The sequence below is a fragment of the Homalodisca vitripennis genome, chromosome 2 (genome assembly GCF_021130785.1).
Source record: "Homalodisca vitripennis isolate AUS2020 chromosome 2, UT_GWSS_2.1, whole genome shotgun sequence".
NCBI lineage: Eukaryota > Metazoa > Arthropoda > Insecta > Hemiptera > Cicadellidae > Homalodisca > Homalodisca vitripennis.
In genome coordinates this window covers 152,262,098-152,286,366 of record NC_060208.1, presented here as the reverse complement: position 1 = coordinate 152,286,366, position 24,269 = coordinate 152,262,098, and the positions used below count along the sequence as shown (strand labels likewise).

At 34.9% G+C, this 24,269-nt stretch overlaps 1 protein-coding gene across 5 annotated transcripts in view; it reads left to right on the top strand.

Annotated features, from left to right (window-relative positions):
- LOC124354917 (insulin gene enhancer protein isl-1) overlaps positions 1 to 24,269 on the top strand; it is a 121,266-nt gene that overhangs the window by 33,246 nt on the left and 63,751 nt on the right. For all 5 annotated transcript variants that reach the window (XM_046805724.1, XM_046805726.1, XM_046805723.1 and 2 more), the window contains exon 2: positions 19,464 to 19,653. In XM_046805724.1, the coding sequence (XP_046661680.1) occupies positions 19,464 to 19,653 (190 nt within the window). The remainder of the gene's footprint in view (positions 1 to 19,463; positions 19,654 to 24,269) is intronic.

Genomic DNA, 24,269 nt, shown 5'->3' with positions numbered 1-24,269 from the left:
AAAGCTATTTACTGTGAGCAATAAGAGAAACGGTCCAGTAAATAAATCACGTGTTTCATACAGTATAAAGTACATATCAATGAATTCTGTGCTCTGTTATTACATGGTTGGAAGAGATTCACACCAACTGATGCATGTAATGGGTGATTACTAAAGGCCACCTTGATCAATACTGAGGTGGTAGGGTTGTCGCCGTGTCGCGCCACTGCCGCACCGGCTCGACAAAGGGTTATTTTTTCAAGGTGTTTTGGGCAGTTTAGGACCAATTGAGCCGGAGTTTAGGAGCGGCGGCATCGTTAGACCCCATTACCGCTTCACCCTTAATTAATAGCCCATCCCGTGCTCTGTTTTAACGCAGTTAGGTAGACATTTCCGGTGGCTCTATGGGCAGAGGATCTGGCCGGGCTTTGACAAATTGTGGAGGCCGTTCGGTGACGCCCGTCATCAAATTAGGGCGTGTCGCTTGCCCGTCTATTTTCGAAGTCACCCCAACAAAAGGTGGCGACTAATTGGCAAGATCCTATCGGTTTGTGGAAAGCCAAACACGGTCCTGACGGAAACCATGAATCACTCTTGTCTAGGGTCCTGCGACTGTCATGACTCGAGGGCTTTACTATACTGATCCTAGTATCAAGGCTTCTTTCTCTATGACGCATTCATGAAAAAAGAACTAAAAAATTGGTACTTTGGGATTATACCGACCACACCAGTATGAAGAACACAAAAATATAAATTTATAGAAACAAACATGATAGAACGAAAAAACAACTCTTTAATTACAAAATTACAAACTTACAAGCGTTTCCAGGTATTGTGATCGGTATTGTTGTCGCTGTTATCTTATTTTTCTCGAGAATCCCGATTACGGCAGGCCGCACGGCATCACATGATTATTTAAGTTTTTTGCACGGTACATAATTGCCTTTCCATTACAATTTAATTTATCGGTGCTGCCCCGCGCTGATGGCCGGAGGCACTTGCATTTTGGGTGGCGGAGTGTGATCAAGAATAAAAACAAGATTTGAGTGTTTTTTTCAATAAAGAGTTTAGTTTTTGTTTGGTAATGTTTGTTTTTGTTGATTTTTTGTGTTTGGAGAAATGTAGGGGTAAAACACGGAAGTACAAGAAAGCGAAGCACCAGCTGAACGGGCGGCGAGACTCTGCAATCACGTTATCTACTAGACCGCTTGACTTTGACCTCTGTCTGAGGATGGGGAGGGGTTTGCGATAAGACAATTCCTGTTTTATATTGACGAAATATTGTTCTACGCTAATCTAGTAATCAGTAGAAGCAAAATGTCAAATAACGATTCATGTCTGGGTGTGGTCGGTATATCCCAAAGTACCAATAAATTAAATGTTTAGAAAATTACTTCAAAAAATCGATCATTGTACTTGTTTTTGCCTCTGAAGAAAATTTTTTTTTATTTCAAATTCTATAATAATTAATGAGAATACAAATTGTATGTTTGAAAAAAAAACATAAGTGGGCCTATCTTCTATATAAAATATTTGTATCTAATTTAATTAATTTGGATTTCCATCACTTTATTGGAAATGGAAAATTAGGAAGCCCAATGTGCTTTGTTGTGTAAAATGAAGAACAAGAATTGTATGTCTTGAAATCTGATACTATTTATCTTAATTCCTGTAGAACATCCATCGCCACAATTCGTGTTCAGTTATGTTTAATTTTGGTTATACTTTCACTACTTATATTGGAGTTGAGGAAGCATTTTAAAACAACTGAAGGCATTTAAGAAAGTATCGATCCTAGTATAGTTTGATTAACTCATTGAATAGTAGGATAAAATCCGAGCTTCTGTTTAAGCTGGATCTATTTGTCAGTCAGACTTCTCTAGTTCAAAAAGCACACAATGTGTTATATAATAAAACAGAAATAAAAATTTGGTTTGGTTGATTAAGAGCATAAAATTGAGTACTAGGTTCGTTTTTGTAACACTTAGTATATATATGTAATGACTGGCTCAGAGCAAGTGTCTTAATAATACCAAGAATACTTATAAGTTATGAGTATTTCATACCCAACAGTGGTATGATAACGCCATAATCCTCTCTCAAAACAAATCCTACACCCCTTCGATAGTACCTAAACCCCTTCCCATTTCCAATCCCAGTTCGTGAAAATCACAAAACCGCCTGGTAGCTCCCCATCACGTCGTAGCCAGACCGTCCAGCTCAGCGTCGCTGCCGCCCCTAATTCCGGTAAAAGCAGCGGCACCCCTCTGTAATGAAATTATTGGCCGATAGAAGTGGAAGTACCAAACAAACCATGACACCCGCCTTGCATGCTGCCCCTGCATTAAATAAAATTAATTCACATAACAAAGACCTCCCCTTTTTACTTAGTTTTGGATGGGAGGGGGGGTCACCGCTGTAACGGCAAGGGTTGGTTATTCTAAAAGAGATCCTTCAGCGAGATTATGTTGCAGCTTTCCATTCGTCAGCTTCGACAATTCGTTAGTAATAATGATGTTAGACTATGAATAGGTAAATGTAGGAATACCAGACTAGGCTGCTATATTTTGTGTAGAGTCCTGGAATGTCTCTCATTGATCACGGTGCTGAGAGAGTTCCTTTATTTAAAAAAATAAAAGATGTTTTGTACTTTTTATCAGGGAAGCCGTATCACAATCACCTTTTGTGAATTGATATTTATTTATCAGGCTATTATCGTTTATACAAATTTGATGAATATAAAAGTCGTTAGATAAGTAGGTTTGTGTTTTAATCTTTTGTTACTTTGGTTATTTAAAAACATATCAGGGGTGATCGAGTACAAACTAATAATATGTAGCTTACATAGACTATGTGTGCATACATGTATAAAATATTGAGAAGCTTTCAACTTACTTAATTTTATTGTTACAGAATTAACAATATAGGTAAAAATATATAACCCTCTAAATTAACAACAAACAATAGTAATAAACGATTTAAGATTGAGTTGAAACAGATGCTAAACAACATGCAGTAATAATATTTATTTAGTATTGAGATAACGTTGTTGATTTCAGATTGAGTTAGTAATTCATCTGTTTTGTACATAATGTAATTTCTTTGAATAATTAGTTTTCTAAACCGTCAAATTTTACTTCTCTTGTTGCTTTGGATTTATGAAAGTTTTCAAAAATGTTCATTATGTTCCGAATAGTGGTAAAATCTTTTAAGTTTATCGATTCTTGTGATATCGATGGCCAGTGTATATAGTGTGTGTGTTTTATATATATATATATATATATATATATATATATATATATATATATACATATATATTATATAATATAGTACAGATAATGAATACGTAATCACAGTAACTCACATAAAATGTCTTAAAAACTTCTTTAGATAGGCCTACGTATGTCTTCTTTTCCTTTAATTTTATAAAATGTCAGTCTCGTTAAGATAATTATTCATTTAGATTATTCTTAGAGGATTCTTAATAGTACTTTAAATAATACGTGTCAAGCATATAGTATGAGTATTTTTATTGTTTTAAATTGTATAAGTTTACTTACATTCTAATTTATTATAAAAATACCAAAATAATGTATGTGTACGGTAATAAAATAAATAACAATACCCTAAAATTTTTATACTCACATTATTAATTACATTTTTTAATTGTGGCGACTAAATCAAATATGGGACAATTCAATCAATACCTTTAACTATGAAACTTCAGTAGGGTAAATGATTGCAATGTCGGGACGAACTGTGTAGAAAGGATGTAGAAATGTTTAGATGTTTTACCCTCAAAACCTACATCCTGAAGCTTGGAATACGTCGGAACAGAGAATATCAGTTAAATAAATGAAGTGAACTGTTTACCCGATCAAAGACTCGCGGCGGAGGTGGCGCTAGCACGCGGCCACCCACCGGCTGTTTGTATATCCTCACATTTAGCCTGGTTTGCTTGTCCAGTCGCCTACACATCGCTACACACTGTTTAGTTTTTGGTAAACCGCTGTGGCTTCTGTGTGTACCACGTTACAATATTCTCTACCGCCGTCTTTATACAAAGCAATATAAACTATTAACGAGGTGGCGCTAGCACGCGGCCACCCACCGGCTGTTTGTATGTCCTCATATTTAGCCTGGTTTGCTTGTCCAGTCGCCCACACACATCGCTACACACTGTTTAGTTCTAGTAAACCGCTGTGGCTTCTGTGTGTACCACGTTACAATATTCTCTACCGCCGTCTTTATACAAAGCAATAGAAACTATTAACGAGGTGGCGCTAGCACGCGGTCACCCACCGGCTGTTTGTATATCCTCACATTTAGCCTGGTTTGTTTGTCCAGTCGCCCACACATTTAGTACATAGTAAACTCTTATTGCTTGTATATCCTCCTTTTGCATCATTGTCTTTGTGTCTTTCACGGTGCAATTCTTTTGTCTTTATGCAGAGCAACGAATACCATTTTAGAGGTATCGCCTCTGCTGCGACTACAACGACCTCAATTCCACGGCTCAGTAGTGAAACTTACACAACTTATGTGATTAAACTCTTAAGGTTTACCTTTCACTTGATGCACGTATTGCTCAATGAGTGTATGTAAGTATTTATGTGTTTAAGTAAACGGTATTACCATTGTAATCTGTTTAAACAAGGTTGGACTCATGCCCGGCTTTTTATCAGCGTAGTGTGGGTGGCTTCCGCTTCATAGTGCACTTCCATCTGCTGCAACTCGGAAATAGATACAACTGCACGTCTACAACACTGCAGTAGACTCGTTTTGCTGTTTGAAGCGTGCGTTTCTATTTTTAATGTAGTTGTAGCATTACATTACGATAGTCACATATCGAAAAATATTAAACCTTTTATAACTTAACTCTGATCCAAAATATAACTCTTTGTTCATTCTTAGAGATAATTTTCCCTTCATTTTAAAAATTAAGAATAAATATGAGAATAAAAAACATTACAGTCCGTTATGGTACAATTAGTTTCAGACTAAGGTAATAAAATATAACTAGGCCCTACTTGTTTTTCTCCCCCATTAAGAAATGTATGCAAAATTAAATGTGTTTTCTGTCATTTGGACTGGACTTGTTCAGGACAGAGGGTCTTTGTTACCCTCTATTGTAAATAAAGCTTTTTGAGTAATTTATATATTAGTAAAATAATGTTTAATCTTAAATAATATTTGTTTGTTTTAAATAATGGCGGCCCATATTACTAAAGCTTATACTTTTTTACATGTATACAAGTTAGATAATTGTTAGGGAAAATATTGAAATATAGTGGTTTAAATTTGATAATTACTTTTATGCATTAATATTTACCTCAAAAGTGTGCGTTTTTCTTTGTACAGCGTTCATCGAATTCAATTTACGTTTTTTCTCGAAGAACTACTAGCCTGCAAAGTGTTAAGGTTGTGGGTCTAACAATACAAACAAACCAAAATGTGATGTTCCGACCAATCTGCAGACTTCACTTACATTGATTAAAATTTAAAGATGAAGTTGAATGTTTTAAATGCACAATCTTTTAAAATGAGAGTTTTATTAGACTAAATAAACTCTATTATTCAATGGGGATACGTTTTTGTAGTATACATTCATAGTAACAAAAGTGGGTAAAAAATAATTAACTTTTATATATGTCCTCGAACGATAAGGTATTCTTTACGCATTCTCCTAATTATAAAAGATATATCAACTGATATGATTGTGAAAGATAGTCCTTCTCATCGATAATGGAACGAACGTAGTTTGACCCCTCTCCAAATTGAAATTTACTTTCAAAGTCTGAGATTTAAAATACCTGTTTAATGTTTGTCAATTGCAGTGCTTAAATTATTATAGTTTCCCACCCAAAGTTTATAAACGTTGGGGAGGGAGGGTACGAACTAAACCTCCCCAACTCCCTTGGTAAAGCTCTCCCTAGCGATACAGTAGTGAAACTCAATATTTCAAATTTTCGAAAAGACTCGTTCTATGTTTTTAGATTATGTTGAGTAAGTAAACCGGCTGATTTCCTAATCTAAGAAGAGTTAATGTTTTTTTATAAGTACACACTTCGTTTTGAAATTATAAAGCCCGCTACAAAAATGTTTTAAAACTGATATAGCAATTTAGATCCGAGAGACCCTTCTTAAAATCGTATAACTCTTGATAAAACACCCCTAGAGATTTGAAACTTGGTACATAAAGTCCTCTTGGTTGAAGGAAGATTAATTTAATTTTAAATGTTTAGGAAATTAATGTATTAAATTATTTTTAGTAAGGATTTATTAGTAATTTAAAATAAATATTTATTGTGTCTGCCACTCTCAATAATATTGGGTACGTCGTAAACAACTAGCTTTGATTTTGAGTCGCAAAGGTCAAAGGGTCCGTCTGTCTATCTGTCAGTGCTATAATTCCTTTAGTAATGTTTTATCGAGATCTTCGATATTCCATTGCATCGGTTTATTTTACCCGAACGCACTTAACCGAGATCAGTTTGACCCCTGGTTAACCCATATCCCTGTATGTCAACTTAACTCACTATCCCCGTGAATCTAACACACCGTTGTATTAATTCTGGACAAAAGAGTAGCCCGCCCATATAACATATAACAGTGTTGAGACATTACGTTCTGTCTGGTCCTTCAACACTGTTTTATGGATTTACTGATTTTTTTAAGCGTTAAAAATATCCCACAAGTAATTCTTTTGTCAGGCCAAGAATAAGGAAAAGGTAGAGGAAACGACTTGGTGACCATCCGCAGGTGAAGAGGATTGTAACCACGTCTAGAACAACTATAGAACACACGGTCCCCACTTGTCAGGTGTCAACTCCTCTTCGTCAGATCCTCAGAGATAATCTCGGGGAATTGGCATTTAGCACAGGTGGACTGGCCGCGTCCTGCGGCTTAGGTGGGTCCCGTCACCGCGCATTGTCCAGCTCTAGTCTCGGAAACTGAGGATTACCGGAGTATTTTATCTTAATCATATTCCGAGTTGTGACAGGTCGGATAAACATACATTAATACCGCATCCTGCGACCGGGACCGGCTGATAACCCGGGGGAGGGGGGATAATTAGTGATAAGGGGAGGTCTGAGTGGATAACCGCTTTGCCTGCTTCAGGTAATCCCCGAAACGTTGACGCGGGATCTGCATACATAACAGATAATAAGCTAATACGAATCAACAATGTACAAACAGAACATTTTCAAACCGAACTTAATGGTGCGTTTTGTTTATGCGAGTATGTACCTCGTTCCTCGTTCATTAATCTGAATCGACACGTAATAATTGGAAACCCAAGTATAGAATTTTAATTCTTATACAGTTGGTCACCATGAAAAGTTCGGGGCTTAGGTTTTAGGTTGCAGCACTTGTTCATATTTGATTTGATATCTTCAGTTAGAAAAAAAACGAACTTGTTATCCCAATTAATTGGTGTAAATGTTCAATGAATTAAAAGGAATGATTCCAGATTAGACAGTTCAGTCACTGTTATATCATTGGATCAAATCTAATTGATTTTAGGAGAATCATCAACCATGTTTTGATATTAAGTACAAATTAACACAAATTAAGACATGCCATGTCAACACCTCTGTGGGCATTGGGCAGGCCTGTATATAGTGTTCTGAAAAAAGGTGCCCATAAGTCAGGGCGTGATTCCTCACATCAAAATAAGAAAAAAAAGGTCTAATTAACATAGGTCCGAAAATGCTTAGTTACCAAGTTATACAGGGTGAAAGATTTCGTCTGAATTTCAGTTCCCCTGCTGCAACGAAGCCCTACGGGGTATTTGTTGGCTGTTAATTAAGATGTACAATTTAGCGTACTTTATGTAAAATGAACTGAAAAAATTGAATAAAACCGTTTCCAGACCTGTAGCTACAGTAATTTTTAAGATATGTGACGAAATACGCGAAACTTGGTCCCGAAAAACAAGTTACATTTAGGTTTGAAGCAGATTTACTATGTTAAATGTACAATAAACACAAATTATTTTTTTCACGGTACTTGTAGAAAATTTAATTTCGAAGAGAAAGATGTAAAAATAAGTCTATAATAGACAAACGCAAACTTTAAAAAATAATCCTTAATTACATACAAAACGCATGAAAAATAGACAAAATCTGTTAAGCTCTCTACAAATGTAATATTGAAATTAAAACAGCTGTTTTTATTAAAACAAATTAATGAGTTACTATTATTTTTTATCAAGTAAATATTTTTAACAATCATACATTATCATACATAAAAAAGTTATCTGAATTATCATTCAACAAAAAAGTTACACTTGTCCTAAAAAACTAACCACGTCACAGTAGATGTTCAAAATGTTTCCCCTCATTCAAAATACAAGCATCCAGCCGTCTTCTCATAGACTGCCGAACTCTTTCGAAGATCCCAGGCGTCTCACGTATCCTTTGAATCCCGTTAACAATCCTTATTCGCAACTCTTCTATGGTATCCACAGGCGAGTCGTAGACAAGCGTCTTTAAATGTCCCCATAAGAAAAAGTCTAGAGGATTGAGGTCAGGTGACCTTGCAGGCCATGCTACTAGGGCTCCTCGACCAATCCATCTGTTTGGATATGCTTCATTTAAAAATTCTCTTACTTGTAATGTGTAATGAGCTGGAGCTCCATCCTGCATGAACCACATGTTGTTGCGTGTGTATAGTGGCACATCTTCGAGTAACTTATTCAGATTAGTCGTCAAGAAATGTAAATAATTTTCACCATTGAGCGTATCAGGTGAAAAACTAATAAAAATTTTATCACCCAGAATAGCAGCCCATACGTTTATAGAAAACTGATATTGGTGACGGTTCTATGAAATAGCACGTGGATTTTCAATTGCCCACATGTGAGTATTGTGGGTGTTAAGAATAGCCATTCTTGAAAGATTTGCTTCATCAGTAAAGATAATGTAATTTAAAAAGTGTGGATTTCTGCACCTTTGGATAAGCCATTGGCATAGCTGAACACGAGGAAAGTAATCTCGAGGCAAAAAGAGCCTGGACCCTTTGATAGTGATAAGAATGCAACTGCTGCTCGTGTAAAATCTTCCAGACAATTGAATTACTAACACCGAAATCCAAGGCTAGTTCTCTAGTACTTCTTCCAGGATGATTCTCTATTTCGTCCAACACGCCCTACTCCAATTCAGCTGTACACGTTGTACGTGGCCGTCCTGATCTACCAACTTTTTCCAGATTTAAAGGTTTCCCGTCTCGCTTAGCCTTCTATGAATGGAAGAAAACATTTTATGAGTCGGTAACTGTCTATGAGGAAAAATGTTCCTGATAGAGTCGTCTAGCCTGACGACTGTTGCAATGTGCAAGACCGTACATTAAATGCATGTCTGCCATTTCACCATTAGTGTACATAATATTCATATTACCTGCCATGATGAATAAGATATTATTAGCTATCAAAAAATTAACTTCAACGGCACTCGCACTAACTTGTATTAAAGTACAGATCAACACACGCACTTAATGAGCAATGAAAAAATAGCTGCTTGTAATGTTTATTTAAATTATTATAAACAATGTTACATTGTTAAAACATATGTTTTAAATAGAAATTATTTTGTTTCTCAAATCAAATATTTTTAATAAAACAGCTGTTTTAATTTCAATATTACATTTGTAGATAACAGATTTTGTCTATTTTTTCATGCGTTTTGTATGTAATTAAGGATTATTTTTTAAAGTTTGCGTTTGTCTATTATAGACTTATTTTACATCTTTCTCTTTCGAAATTAAATTTTCTACAAGTACCGTGAAAAAATATTTTGTGTTTATTGTACATTTAACATAGTAAATCTGCTTCAAACCTAAATGTAACTTGTTTTTTCGGGACCAAGTTTCGCGTATTTCGTCACATATCTTAAAAAATTACTGTAGCTACAGGTCTGGAAACGGTTTTATTCAATTTTTCAGTTCATTTTACATAAAGTACGCTAAATTGTACATCTTAATTAACAGCCAACAAATACCCGTAGGGCTTCGTTGCAGCAGGGGAACTGAAATTCCAGACGAAATCTTTCAACCCTGTAATAACTTGGTAACTAAGCATTTTCGGACCTATGTTAATTAGACCTTTTTTTCTTATTTTGATGTGAGGAATCACGCCCTGACTTATGGGCACCTTTTTTCAGAACACCCTGTATATATAGTAGTATGTTAACTCTTCGCGGTTACAATGATACTGAAGTTGCTCTGCGATAACTCCATCATAATACAGTATGTTTGTTCAAGGATGGATATCAAGCTCTCTAGCGTAAGACATCGTGCTAATGCTACTCAGTATTTTACGTGATACGTAATTATTATCACTGATTTGAAAAAAACCCTCTGGCACGCCAATATAGGCCCTACATTATTTTATCCTTCCTCAATACCTTTCAGTAAGATATTATCAGTTATATGACAAATATAAATATATTTGTACAAAATGTGTTTATGAAATCACTCGAAAACAGATATATCCATATTTTTAAAACTAAATGAAATAAAAATCAAACTTACAAACCACTATATATTATTTGATTTATTCCTCAAGAAAAAGAGCATTTTCAGCGTATAATGCGGAATGGGAACAATCGTGATCCTCCTGAGTATCCTACTTGTAATTTCTAATGTAAGTGTATTAGTATTTAATATTTGTAATGTAATTGTAATGCAATTGTAATGCAATTATAATGCAATTGTAATGTAAATGTAAAGTAAAAAGTGCCAACTTTATAACTAATGCTCGTATAGGGAACACTCGTACGGTATCTACTTCGCGTGGTAATTCCGGACATCAGTTTCCTAATAAATCAGAAAAGGACTGATGAACAGTTTTGGTTTTCAAATTTTAAGAGAGCATTTCAGAGTGCGATTAACAGCACTAACACGGTTAGCTCATATAAACCTGATAATTATCTACATGATTTTACAATCCGCCGCCAACTTCTTGTCCAAGTCCTTTCTGTATGCTACCAAAATCGACTATGGCACTATGAGTTAAAAGACAGAATTTCTTTTAGATTCACAATTAAATTGCAAGATTTCTAAGTTGTCCGGTTAACAGTTGTGTACTAAATATAAGATTATGGTTTAAAACATGCTTATATTGTTAAAGAAGTAAAAACATATTCAATAACATACCTTATATTGAGACACTCAGGTTATCCGGAGAAGGATCTTCGTCAAGGTTTAAATTGTACAGCCAATAACAATCTCGAGTTTCTTTCACAGCTTTACTATCACAATATGTAGATCTACTATGTTTCCTCTTGGATCAGAAACATTTTGCGTTTGTTTGTATTGTTATTAATATTTTAAAAAGAAAATATGAATCTCATTTTTTTAGATGGCTATCAGGTAAAAACTGAGTAGAAACTTATGGTCTATACTAACATAATCTACAACAAACAATCTATTTTCATTTATTAGTTGTATTTGTTTAACATCAGCGCTGTACATCCCCTAAAGGCTCACAGCAGCCAAAGAAATGACGAAGTGCGAACGAAGGTCGGTATTTATGTAGTGTAGAAACGTGATCGCGCATGCGCGGGGAGTATTTAGCACCCGGGTGCCGTCCGTGGCGGTATTATCGCCATAAAAATTATAGCCCAATCTCGCTCCTATAATACCCTGCTGAACCTATCTATTGTTATTTTGTCCAACTGGGGAGGACGGTTACTAGGCAAACCCGAACGTTACATTGCGGTAGGGTATTAACATTGAAACCTTTCATACAAAATTGGGTTTTCACTAAATTCAAGTACAAGATACAATTTGATAAATAAACATTGCATCCATAAATTAATAACAAATAAAAGTAGTAAATAAACTATTATTATATTCACTTACATACACAAGAAAAATAAAAACATGGAAATTTATATTAGCCTACATATATTATTTTTCTAATATAACGGTCATTTAAAAAGGGTGTTAAATGTGTTCTATTTCGTTTTTGTATTAATATACGTGCTTAATATAAAATACTAAACATTTAATGAGTTTCGTGGCTCAAATAATCAAATGACGATGCAACCTGAGTTATATCATAAAGTACATCGTATTATTAGCAGAGAATTTGGTGGAGAGTATCATTTTAATGGGCTCCCAAGCCCAAAAAGATTTGCTGCCCCAAACCTAAACATTTGTCCATCAGTTTTATTAGAACTTTTCCGGCGATTTGTTGATAAAAAGAAGTTGAGTCCATATTCACATTGCAGTTGAAGAGCTTGTTGATAGAAAGGATTTGTAGACAAACAGAATAAATGATATTTTTATTGAATTTGAAGCACTGTACAAGAAAATCTGTAATATTTTGATTATCATTTTGAAAATTATTTTTGCATTGCACTTTAAAAGTACAATTCCCTACAAATTAACTTACTTTTGACACAAATTCACTAGTAATTGAGTTGAAATGAGTCAGGCATAATAATATAGCATTTATAATCGAATTGCATAGATAGATTTTTACACTTTTTGAGATATTGAATGTATTTTCACTAAAGGCATTTGTTTAAATAAAAATAAATATTTTACAAGCTAGTCAATGCTATAGAAAAGAGCCTAATTGTAATAATAAATTCCTATTATTACAATTAGAAATTTATTCTGTTTGTCTACAAAATCTTTTTATAGACAAGATCCTTAACTTCATCATTTTGCGCCACTTGCATCCCAGGTCTAGCGGGTTATTGGCCAATCTTCTCCTGAGTGAATGTAATTTTGTGTGGCTTTTTGGAAAATGCATGTTTTATTTTATTACATATAATATAACAAATTCAGTTTCATGTCCTTCGTTTATCTCAAAAAGAACTACGTGAACTCTCATCAAACAGGAATAACGAAATGAAACAGGAACTTTTCATCATAGATCATAATGGATTGTAGTTTTTTCCGAGTATTTTCTTTGTAGTTTGAGAAATCTCTTAGTCATTCATCATTTTTGGCGCGTGATATTGTTTAGGCCTACGTTAATTTTTTAAATTCATCCGAATGAAACCATCGGAGACAGATAATATCAGAAATCCAGCTCCAGTGTATTAATGGAGAGCGGTTTACCGAGCTAGCGTGCGTCGTGATGTTATGTGGTTTGGTGGATATAGGCTCAGCACATAGGTAAGTGGTTAAACCACCATAGTACTAGCGGGAGTAGGACTTCCATTGACTTCTCCCCTGCAGCTATGGCCTAAAAGCATTGATAGAATAATAGCCATTGGCTTTTGCCATTGTCGAGAACATAGCAGATGACCGGGCTATCCAATGTAGCAAAGTACTATTATAATTCAAATCTAAAACATGCAACAATTAAAATGAACTAATGGATATAATCACCAGAGTGAAAGCTCGTCTGTTATACTACATACAGTACAGTTTAAGTTAACGTGTTAAATTGAGGAATCCTTACTTATTGATCAATTTATTATTAACTTTTTATCTCATTTCAGCGTTATCGTCAGCTATGCCGGCTTCGAATTGCACTGGATTTTTTAATAAAGTACATGATTAGACCTCCCCGGGATTTGAACCCGTGATCTCTGGGTTAGAGAGTCGAGACTATAACCATTAGTCTATGGAGGAGGACTACTGAAGAATTAAATATTACTTTCTAAATAACTTTGTAGGAATTGCTGTGTATTACAAAAAGTTGAGAAATGCGGCAGAAGAGTAAAAAGTGATCATATTATAATAATTAGTTACGGTATGTATTTTATATTTTGATCATCGCTTTATGTTTTGTTGGCGATAGATATATTTGTCCCCATATTCTGAAGAAATCTTCAAAAAAGGCTTCTCTATCTTCTAAAATCTGAGAAAACTTGGTATCCTGAGATTCTAATTCAGTGGGCCCTATACATCTTTACGTTATCAATGAAAAAAGGCCAACTGAGGGAATATTGCTCCCTGTTGTCGGCGGACGCGGACAGATCTACTAGCTCTAATTGCTCTGTTTGTTCTTGCTCAAGCATTGGTCGTTCGTTAGTTACATTCTTGTGAAGGTCATGTAGCCTAATCGTCATGAACATAAAAGAGAAATTTATATTCTACACTACCCTACTTATATAATATAAAACAGTAGTTTACAATCACAGTTATCTTAAATATACACACATAATTTACGTTTGGATTGAAATAGGCCAATCGTATGTATAGGGATTTATAACCTAATCTACTTTATTACTTTATCCTTGGAGGCAAATGGAAACAAATTTACCTTTTAATTATAGTAGACTTCTTTACAGTTCTATGCTTTGCTACGTGTTTTCTTCCACGATAGGCCTACTTGATTTCCAAAGTAAGATAACAATCTGGCAGGCACACAACCCTCATTTACTTTTACTGAAATGGTTGAACGCATCTGTCTAGCAACTTGGTTACAATGCATTGGCTATTATTCACATTTCATTATCCTAATATATGGAGACATATCACAAAAATAATCAACAAAGCCTATTTTAAATGCAATACGAATGAAGCTGAAGGTGTATGATAGTTATAAATATAAACTGCCAGATATAATTAGCAAGTAGGCTAATGTGTTTTCCAATTTTAAATCGAGGGGAATACGAAAAGATCTTTCGTGTTAAAGCTTGGGCTAATTCACTTTATGTCATTCTTAAGCACAGTTAATTTGTTTATTTCTTCTAAGAAGGTACGATCCTAAAAATTGAAGTAATGCTCGGACGCGAGGTTAAAAACATTATATATATATATTCTTGTAATTTATCGTACTTAATTTTATTTCATTGGTACTTACAAAGTTTGTAAGTGGGATTCACGGGATTAATATAGGATTAAGCCATCAATGTAAGCTTGAAAGCATTACGATGGTTTTTTTAACAAAAAAATATTAAACTGTGTTTTCCAATTAGGCTAATATTACAATATTTTACTAACAAGATTATACTGCATATTATAAACATCATTCAAATACAAAATTGAGCAAATGCTTTAAAAATAGTTCCTTGCGCTAAAGGATAAATATCCGATATAAGGTAAATGTTGTAGCAACCCGATCAACAATACCGTACAAGGAACGAGGGACTCTGGTCATCTTCAAGAACAGGAACAGGCGCTCCTGTTACCGGTGTTCCTCCGCGGCCCTGAAGTGTTGTTGACACCCGCATTGGTGGGGATAGAGGGGCGGTAGGGCGGGAGGGGAGGGGACAGCGGCCACGCTATTGGTCCGCTCCCCGCCCCGCCTCCCGCGCGCCGTCAGCTGATTACCCTTATATTTCCAACACTATTATAAATAGGCGCCAGAGTGAGCATTCTCGTTACAGACTCGCAGGACCGGTCGGTGACGTCATAAGTCTGCCTAGTTCATGACGTCATCACCGCTGTCGGACAGAGTTGCCGACCGGTGTTTCCGTTGTTGTATAAAGATTGTAAGTGGCATTGAACATAACTAAGGACATTATGAGTCTTTTTCATGTTTCAAGGACGCTGGCATGTCGTGTCTTAATGTTCATGATGCACTCATGAACATTCTGTAGTATAGCGATCATAATTGCATTGTAACGCAAATTGTCAGGACATGACATCAGGATGCATTAGACAATTATATAGGTAGGAACATTACACTTTGAGTTATTAGTCTACATATTTTAAAACTATTCGCTCGTCCATTCTGTTTTCCAGAGTTGCTCAGTATCTGTTGCTACTAAGATCGAAACAAATCAGGCATACATTAGATCTTCGCAATAATATTCTACCTTTACAATAAGTTGAACCTACTAAATAAAATATTTTGTAAATTTTATTAGTATAGGTCTACATATATTAATACCTCACTGGTTGCTGTATGAGGCAGTTATGTGCATGAGTAATCGACGAATCGAAAACTTAAACTTGAGATTACCCACTGGATTCGTACCAAATATGTATATTATTTCATTTAGTTTACTCAGTGCACATAAAACAACTGAATTCTTGCAGTATCTGTACTCAAACGTACCTATAGCTAAATGTCGCTAGTTAAAATTGCGAAAACTTAAACTTGAGATTACCCACTGGATTCGTACCAAATATGTATATTATTTCATTTAGTTTACTCAGTGCACATAAAACAACTGAATTCTTGCAGTATCTGTACTCAAACGTACCTATAGCTAAATGTCGCTAGTTAAAATTGCGAAAACTTAAACTTGAGATTACCCACTGGATTCGTACCAAATATGTATATTATTTCATTTAGTTTACTCAGTGCACATAAAACAACTGAATTCTTGCAGTATCTGTACTCAAACGTACCTATAGCTAAATGTCGCTAGTTAAAATTGCGAAAACTTAAACTTGAGATTACCCACTGGATTCGTACCAAATATGTATATTATTTCATTTAGTTTACTCAGTGCACATAAAACAACTGAATTCTTGCAGTATCTGTACTCAAACGTACCTATAGCTAAATGTCGCTAGTTAAAATTGCGAAAACTTAAACTTGAGATTACCCACTGGATTCGTACCAAATATGTATATTATTTCATTTAGTTTACTCAGTGCACATAAAACAACTGAATTCTTGCAGTATCTGTACTCAAACGTACCTATAGCTAAATGTCGCTAGTTAAAATTGCGAAAACTTAAACTTGAGATTACCCACTGGGTTTGTACCAAATATGTATATTATTTCATTTAGTTTACTCAGTGCACATAAAACAACTGAATTCTTGCAGTATCTGTACTCAAACGTACCTATAGCTAAATGTCGCTAGTTAAAATTGCGTTATTATAGACCTACTATTTAAATTGTATAGTATTAAATGCTAGTACATTTCAAAATATACAATAAGTCATGTTTTGGTAATAAATAATATTGTGAATAAGTTTAATATGTTCTTAATCTTTGATAGTCTATAATTATATTCAGAGATCATACATCACTTTTTCTATTCATTGCCATATTTTTAAAATTTCCTAATGCATAGCAGTAAATATAAAAACAAAATTATCTCAGTCAACAGTCAATCTTAACAAGACAATATATTATAGTATTAGCAAATAAGGATTGCGGCTGAATCGCTAGGTAGTCGCCATGCACGTACGCACCCTCACATGCATGAGCGCAGAGGATTAGGGCAGCCCGGCATCTGTAGTTTTCCTTTAGCGGTATGTGTTAATGTAAATGTAACCTAGGTCCTAGCCAAAGTCACTATTTGCCAATACTATAAATAAGGAGTGTTTTCAATCTAAACAATAAACGAAAAAAAAAGAAACATAACTAAACCCCAATAAATAATGGTTTTCAATTAGTAGCATGTGCGACTACCATATTTTTCGTTTAGAAAACTATCGAAGTTTAACACTCTGCAATATAGTAGGCCTTTTCAATATCTTTCTGAACTGCTAGATTTAGAAGAATTGCCTCTAACTGTCTTCGATTACTGGAATGACCCTAGAAGTACACGAAACAATGTTAGAATGAACAAGTAAAGCAGGAAATGAAATATCTATAGATTAAATTGATGCGTGTGTATTCTACCCTATGTAAGTTATGTGTAAGGATCAATATTACTTTTCTATATTGCAAAATTTTCACTCTAGAAACGAAATCTGTTTGTGCTAGATTAGAGAAAAGAAAAAAAAATAATATTTTCTTGTCAATCGAGAAAATTGAGGCCAACTACAACCCTCTGGCACCCCAAGTGTGAATCATCATAATCTTCCCGAAATAAGTACCATATGATGTTTCACGGATGACAAGCAAACATTTCCATGACGCCGGCCTGAGCGTGAAGAAACTGAATTAGCGTAAATAAGGTTGTGACCGGTAGCGGGGAGGGGGGCGCGATTGGTGTCGGTTCATTAGATTTTTTGTCCACGCGTCAGTGTAATGCGGCGTATGGATATTCATTGGATAAGAAAATGACAGCGTGAAGAATGGGTGGATGGGCGACAACAGCGAAGGGGTGACGCTGCACCATATGTGAGTGTCATCTGTGTACTGCTTGCTGCATACTGGCATATCTGGTCCGACGGATAGCTGTTTTTAAGCAAGAGGTTAGTTTATGTGTCGCTTAAAATAAGAGGTTTTAATTTTTTTATTGCCTCTATCCCTTTTAACGCCAGCTTTGTGTCGTAACAAGACTATTGAAATCTTAATTTAGAGATTCCTCAGGCGTACAATATAACCTAGCTGCTACTGTACTGTTAAACAATTAGGTTCAAGTTATAATCAACTCATTTTTTTAAACCAATGTCATTTTTTTTAAACCAAGTGTCATAAATTTAAACCAATGTTAAATAAAATTAATTTATTTTTATAAATGCTCATTTAGCTGACTCGTAGCCATCTTTAAAGCCAAACGCATTCATTCAGTCAATATGTCTTATTTAGACCCATGAAGCTACAGAGGATATAATACTTGTTTTACTCTCAAAACACGTATATTGTATGTAAAGTGTTATGGAGTATAAATGAGAGGTAAAGTCAGAGCAATTATTTCGTGTTGTCAGTTTGACCCTTGTTTTAAGTATAGTTACACGTAGTCTAATAATATGGAAATAATCAGTACTATTACATGCAGTAGCCAAATATACATGGCACTCGCTCAAATATAGATATAATTACTGATATGGATATGGAATAAAGAAATGGTACGAGTACCAAAGTAACTAATGACAAGTGAAGTAACATGCAATCATTTCATGTAACATTTTGTAACTCTTCCCTCAAATATAGTTACAAATAGTACCGTAATATGAATAGTGAGTGATGCTCCTACAGAAGTCATGCTCCTCTTGCTTCAAGGGAGACTTGAAGTACAAAGTTAAAGAGCGGTTGGTTTAATAGGAAGATCATAGAGGCATAGAACTTGGGTTTTCATCATCCATTGAAAAATTGTATTGATTTTAGTGTAAAACTATCAAAGTCAGTCACAGTTTGTATTGTAAGCGAAATCTCTTGATAGAAACCTCCTAGAAAATTGAGTCTTGGGAAATAGGTTACTCTTGGTTCAATGAAGAACTTTAACGATTTTGATACAAAAAGGTTAAAGACAAGGTATATATGTCAGTCCGTCTGTCTATCTGTCTATAAGTACGTCTATGCTGTAATTCTTTTATTGTAGTTTATCAGACCCTTTGATATTCCATTGAGTCTGTTTATTTTATTACTATTAATTATTCTATATTTGTACGCAAAAACTGGCATATTTAACCCGAGACTAACTTGATACCCTTGTTAACCTACATCACTCCAGGTCAACCTAACTAATTGGTCCCTGAATCTAAAGTACTGTGAACGTGCCATATAAAAACATTTTATGTTGAAGTAGTGGTTTTTAAACCCAACCAATCAATATTGGTTTAACTAAAAAAGACAGTCTAAATCATTTTTTCTATTGACCAATTGTCTCTGAGTCTCATGCGTATCTATCTACAGGAAATGCAATATGTAAGTCTGTTTGAAGCTGTTAATCTCTGTTCTCTGTTCACCAAGCTAACTGACAGGTCTATTGTTGCAGAAAAGAGAAGACTGAGCTTGTGTGTGGGGTGCGGGGCGCAGATTCACGACCAGTACATCCTGAGGGTAGCGCCGGACCTGGAGTGGCATGCCGCATGCCTCAAGTGTGCGGAGTGCCATCAGTTTCTGGATGAGACCTGCACCTGCTTCGTCCGTGACGGCAAGACCTACTGCAAGCGGGACTATGTTAGGTGAGTAATAGAGCTTTTATATTCTTTCAGACTCCATTTTGTTGTTCCCGCTGTGAAAGATCCGTAACTGCCCTAAGAGTTCGTAACTTCATGTTATTTGGAACAATTACAACTACGTATTTTTTCGATGTAAGACTTTTTAAGGTAAAAATGTGGGTTGATCAAAGTACACCCTCACGTCAGGTAAAAAAAAAAAACAAAATCGTAGCGTTCGCTTCTTATCTGAATATATTTTGGAAAACATTTCTATGCATCCAAATTAGTTTAGTTATAAAGCTTGCATGGACCTCTCACTATCTTAGTGAAATTGTAATAAACTGAACGTCCTCTTCCCAAATGGTGTAATCGTTAACATTGACATTGATCATCTTGCCTTCATAATCAAATTTAAAGTCTTATAAATTTAAAAAAAAGAAACAGGAGGCGTATGCCTGTATAAATTAGTATAAATGGGTTTCCTTTGAAAATGCTCAAGTTATTATTATTTCTTAATTGACCTAGCGAAATCATTCCGTCATCAAATTAATTAATACAAATTGCTAAAATTATGTTTGGTAAGAAGGCCATATAGTCTAACTCCGTATTTTCTGATTTTAACAACTGCGCTGTACTTCAATTATTTGCACATGTTGGTATGGAATCGCGAACAATTTATGATATGAACTTTACAAATATCCGACGTACATTTCTGTAATATATAACTTACATGTAAGACAATATTTTGTTTTATGCTTTAAGTAGGTTTCAATACAAATAATCAAAAATTGTTAAAAATATTTTTTACAAACCTCAAACGTAATTTTATTTCAGTTACATGTTTACTTTCAATTTAGCATTCACTTTTGTTATCTCGGTTTAAGGTGAAGAATATCAATGATAAATCGTTTTGAAACATCGATAATATATCTTAAATAGACATGTTTGTTAAATTTAAATTATTGATTTGCATTTATATTAACAGTAAATTGAATTACTTATGTGCATATATATATATATATATATATATATATATATATACATATATATATATATATATATATATATTGATAAATTATTTAACTACCAAAACAATAGTTTTAGTAACGTTTCACAATTGGATGTTGCGAAAAAGAGCGAGACCCTTACAGGGCGTGAGTGGGAACTGGTGTTTGTTTGGGACAGGGGGGAGGGGAGGGCGAGTTGTCTAAACAAGAAAAGTAAACAGGAGATGTCAGAACTGGAACAATTGGCATTGTACGTCTTGGCACAGGAACTTGGCACTTGGCACGACGTTTGGCGCTTGGCAGAGGCGCCTCTCTGACATATTGTCATTGCATTATTTTTATTCTAATTCTTAACAAAATAGTAAATTATTGTGGTAAAAGTGTCATCAGTGGTATAAATAGATGGTACTACCTTTAGACGGTGAATGCGATATCAGTTTCCAACAGTACGCCGATCAGATACCGAGCCGGAGTGATTGATTAGATAATTGACTACATACATCATAATTTCAATACAGATTATTCACAAAAACGATTCCATAGGGAAGAGTTAGGTACCGTTAAGGTCTAAGACAAAATAAACAAGAGGAACTTTTGAAATACTTTTGAATACTTTTCTATAAGATTTTCATGTTAGATATGAGGGGGCTGAGGTTAGATTGAAATATGTTCTTATATTTTTAAACCAATAAAATTTAATAGCAAAAATAGATAAACTAGGTCTAAAGGTTGCTAGTAAACTCCATCTTGAAATTGTTATGAGTCTTCGTTTAAAGTGATTGCACAACTTTAGTGTATATAAGCTGGATTAATGAGTTTTTGAAAATAAACTTAATTGTATCCTCCTTGAAGAAGGTTATTCAAGACTATCTAAATTATCACCCCTACCCCACAATACACTTACAGCAATACTCGAAAAATATAACGTCCGTATAAAAATGTATTGACCAAGAACTTCGGAAAGTCATTTTTCTGTCTAAAACCGTTCAAAATTAGGAGGTTGAGAATTTACGATCATCTCATGTGTGTCTGTCAACATACTGACTAATTACATTTTCCTGCAGGATTAAGTAGGTACCACAAGAATAAACGCGAGATATTAGGTCTAAATTAAGCTCGCAATATAAATTACACTGAACACACTGTAGGTCTACAGCCTACAGGTTCGACTGTGCGATTACATTAGAAGGGGGAAAGTGTCTGAACCACGAATCTAGGATATTATCTTTAGGTAAGATTTGTATTTTAACATCTTTAATTATTCGTGATCAGGCCCTCTGGAATTTAGATCTGTTTCCGGTAGGTACCATCTTAAAGGATGTTTCTCGTACGTCGCCTTTGGCGATACCTCGCTGGTGGTTGGTTTATCGAGTTTTATGTTCGATTTTGGAATTTTCCACGCATTAACTTAACTTTCTAAGCATTTTCCACTTGTAAAACAACAAAAAGTGTGAAGTGGTTAAAATAAATATTTACCAAATAACCTACTTTAGTATGGTAAAAAATTAAATAAAGATAATATTTTGTGTTAAAAGTACTCTCTGCAAGTAAACGTTAAGAACAACGAAAGGTGCCCTCGGAAATACTAATGTCCTACAAACGACCGGGCTGCTTAAGATAGCATAGCCAAGCTCTCGTTGCTGAATCGGATCTGTGATAATCCCTGTATCCTCAAACTACATCATTTGGCTATTATTCGTAAATATAATAAACACAAAAATAGGTGGAAAGTATGTAACACATTCTGTGTAACTAAACAAATTATATATTTGACAAAAGTCTAACACTCACATTACCATAGAACACGAGTATTATTACTGTATACGGACTAGTTGTGAGTGTGCTGAAAAAGGTTTAACATAAAACGTGCTCATATTGGTGTGCTTGGTTTATGCACAAATTGTATTCCTCGACGTCAGGAATGGAGTGTCGTTCAGTTTGATCGTCTGACTGTCGTGTAGAAGAGTGTCACATCTCACTTCACGTCAGCGGTAGACGTGTGTGGTCCTCGAGAACGGAAGCATATTTCCGTCCGTAGGTTGACGAGCTGCAGCCTGTACCTCCGTTGTTTGATCGGTCTACAGTTGCCGGTAACTCAACGCTCTGCGCCCCGCGCCGCCCCGCGTCACTAGACACCCCCGCGCTGACATCCCCGTGTTTGAACACGCCGGACGTACATGACGTGTTTACTCGAGGGGCGGAGGTCGAGATCGAGGTCGGGGCTGTTTGACTTGGTGAAAGGTGGGAGGAGGATTCGGGCATTTGGCGGTCGAGATTCGATTTCAGTTCTTTGGCTCGAACAAAATAATGCTTGGCTTTGATTCCATTTAATGATGCTAATCACATTTAAGCACAATGTGGAATTTATTCAGGACTCCAACTTTAGGATATTATTGTCTTCGAATGCGTCAAAGTATTTAAATTTCTTTAGGGTGTGCTATCAGTCAAATCTGCATAGTTTTGGCTATGAGCTGTATCTACCAGTTATTAACTGGGCCTGAGCTAATAATATGAGTCATCAAATCTTGAATATAAAATGGATACGTATATAAAATAAGTACATGTACAAATAATTTTCAACAACAAATGTTATCAATATCGATATGTAAATGCGTGAGACCGTTACAGATAATAAATGAGAAATCTTAAATTCTTTTGATACCCTACTACCTTATTCAATTTCTACTTAGAGGATCATTACGTTTAGCCAGAAAACAATGTATCTTGAAGCTGGTTAGACAAAATTAATAAAAAATAACCTACCACCACCATAGGAGGTTTTAGTGATTAGGCCTACAACCTCTCGTTATAAAATATTATATGAAGACCCAAAAGTATAATCGGATGTAAAAAATATTGGAACAAATTGTCCGCGATATGGCAAATAAACATTTGCCAACAAATTGTACTTGAGGTTGGTTTATTGTGCATATATAAACGTCTGATAAACCCCTTTCCTTTATCATACTAAGTACGTCACTGTAGTATACATTTTATCTACATTTTTCGACACATTTTCTGGCAAAGTATACCACGAAGAATATAAGAATCCCTTTTTAAATACCATCCAAACTATTATTTAGACGGGTTTTAATATTGTAAGATATTCACATATACGGAAAGTTGCCGACTCGTTGAATTTCTAACTTTAATTCACAGTGGATATGGGCCATGTAGTTGTTAATGACACAGTTACATTGTTTATGAATAACATAGAGCGAATGTAAAATAGAATCGTATTTATTTATTAACTAATTTCCAATTTTAGACATCGGAGACGGAATGTGTTAAACCAGTCACATTTCATAGAGTTCAAAATCTGAAACAATAACAAAATTAATTGAAGTAACATTAATGGTTGTATAACGTTTTAGCAATAAAAAAAATATTAGATACTTAATTCGCGATGCCTCATTTGATTCAATACTTATTACTAGACTACTTCCTGAAATCCAATATTGGAATCTTGCATATCAAACGCAATGTTATGTCTTACGTCTTTTTTCCAACTCGAAAGTACGAGATTGGTTTTCACTGTTATTTTACATATTTTGTGATTTATAAGCTCTTAAAATACAACTAATCTATACATAAAAGGCAAATCAATCACTGTCTCTCTCATTTACTAATCAC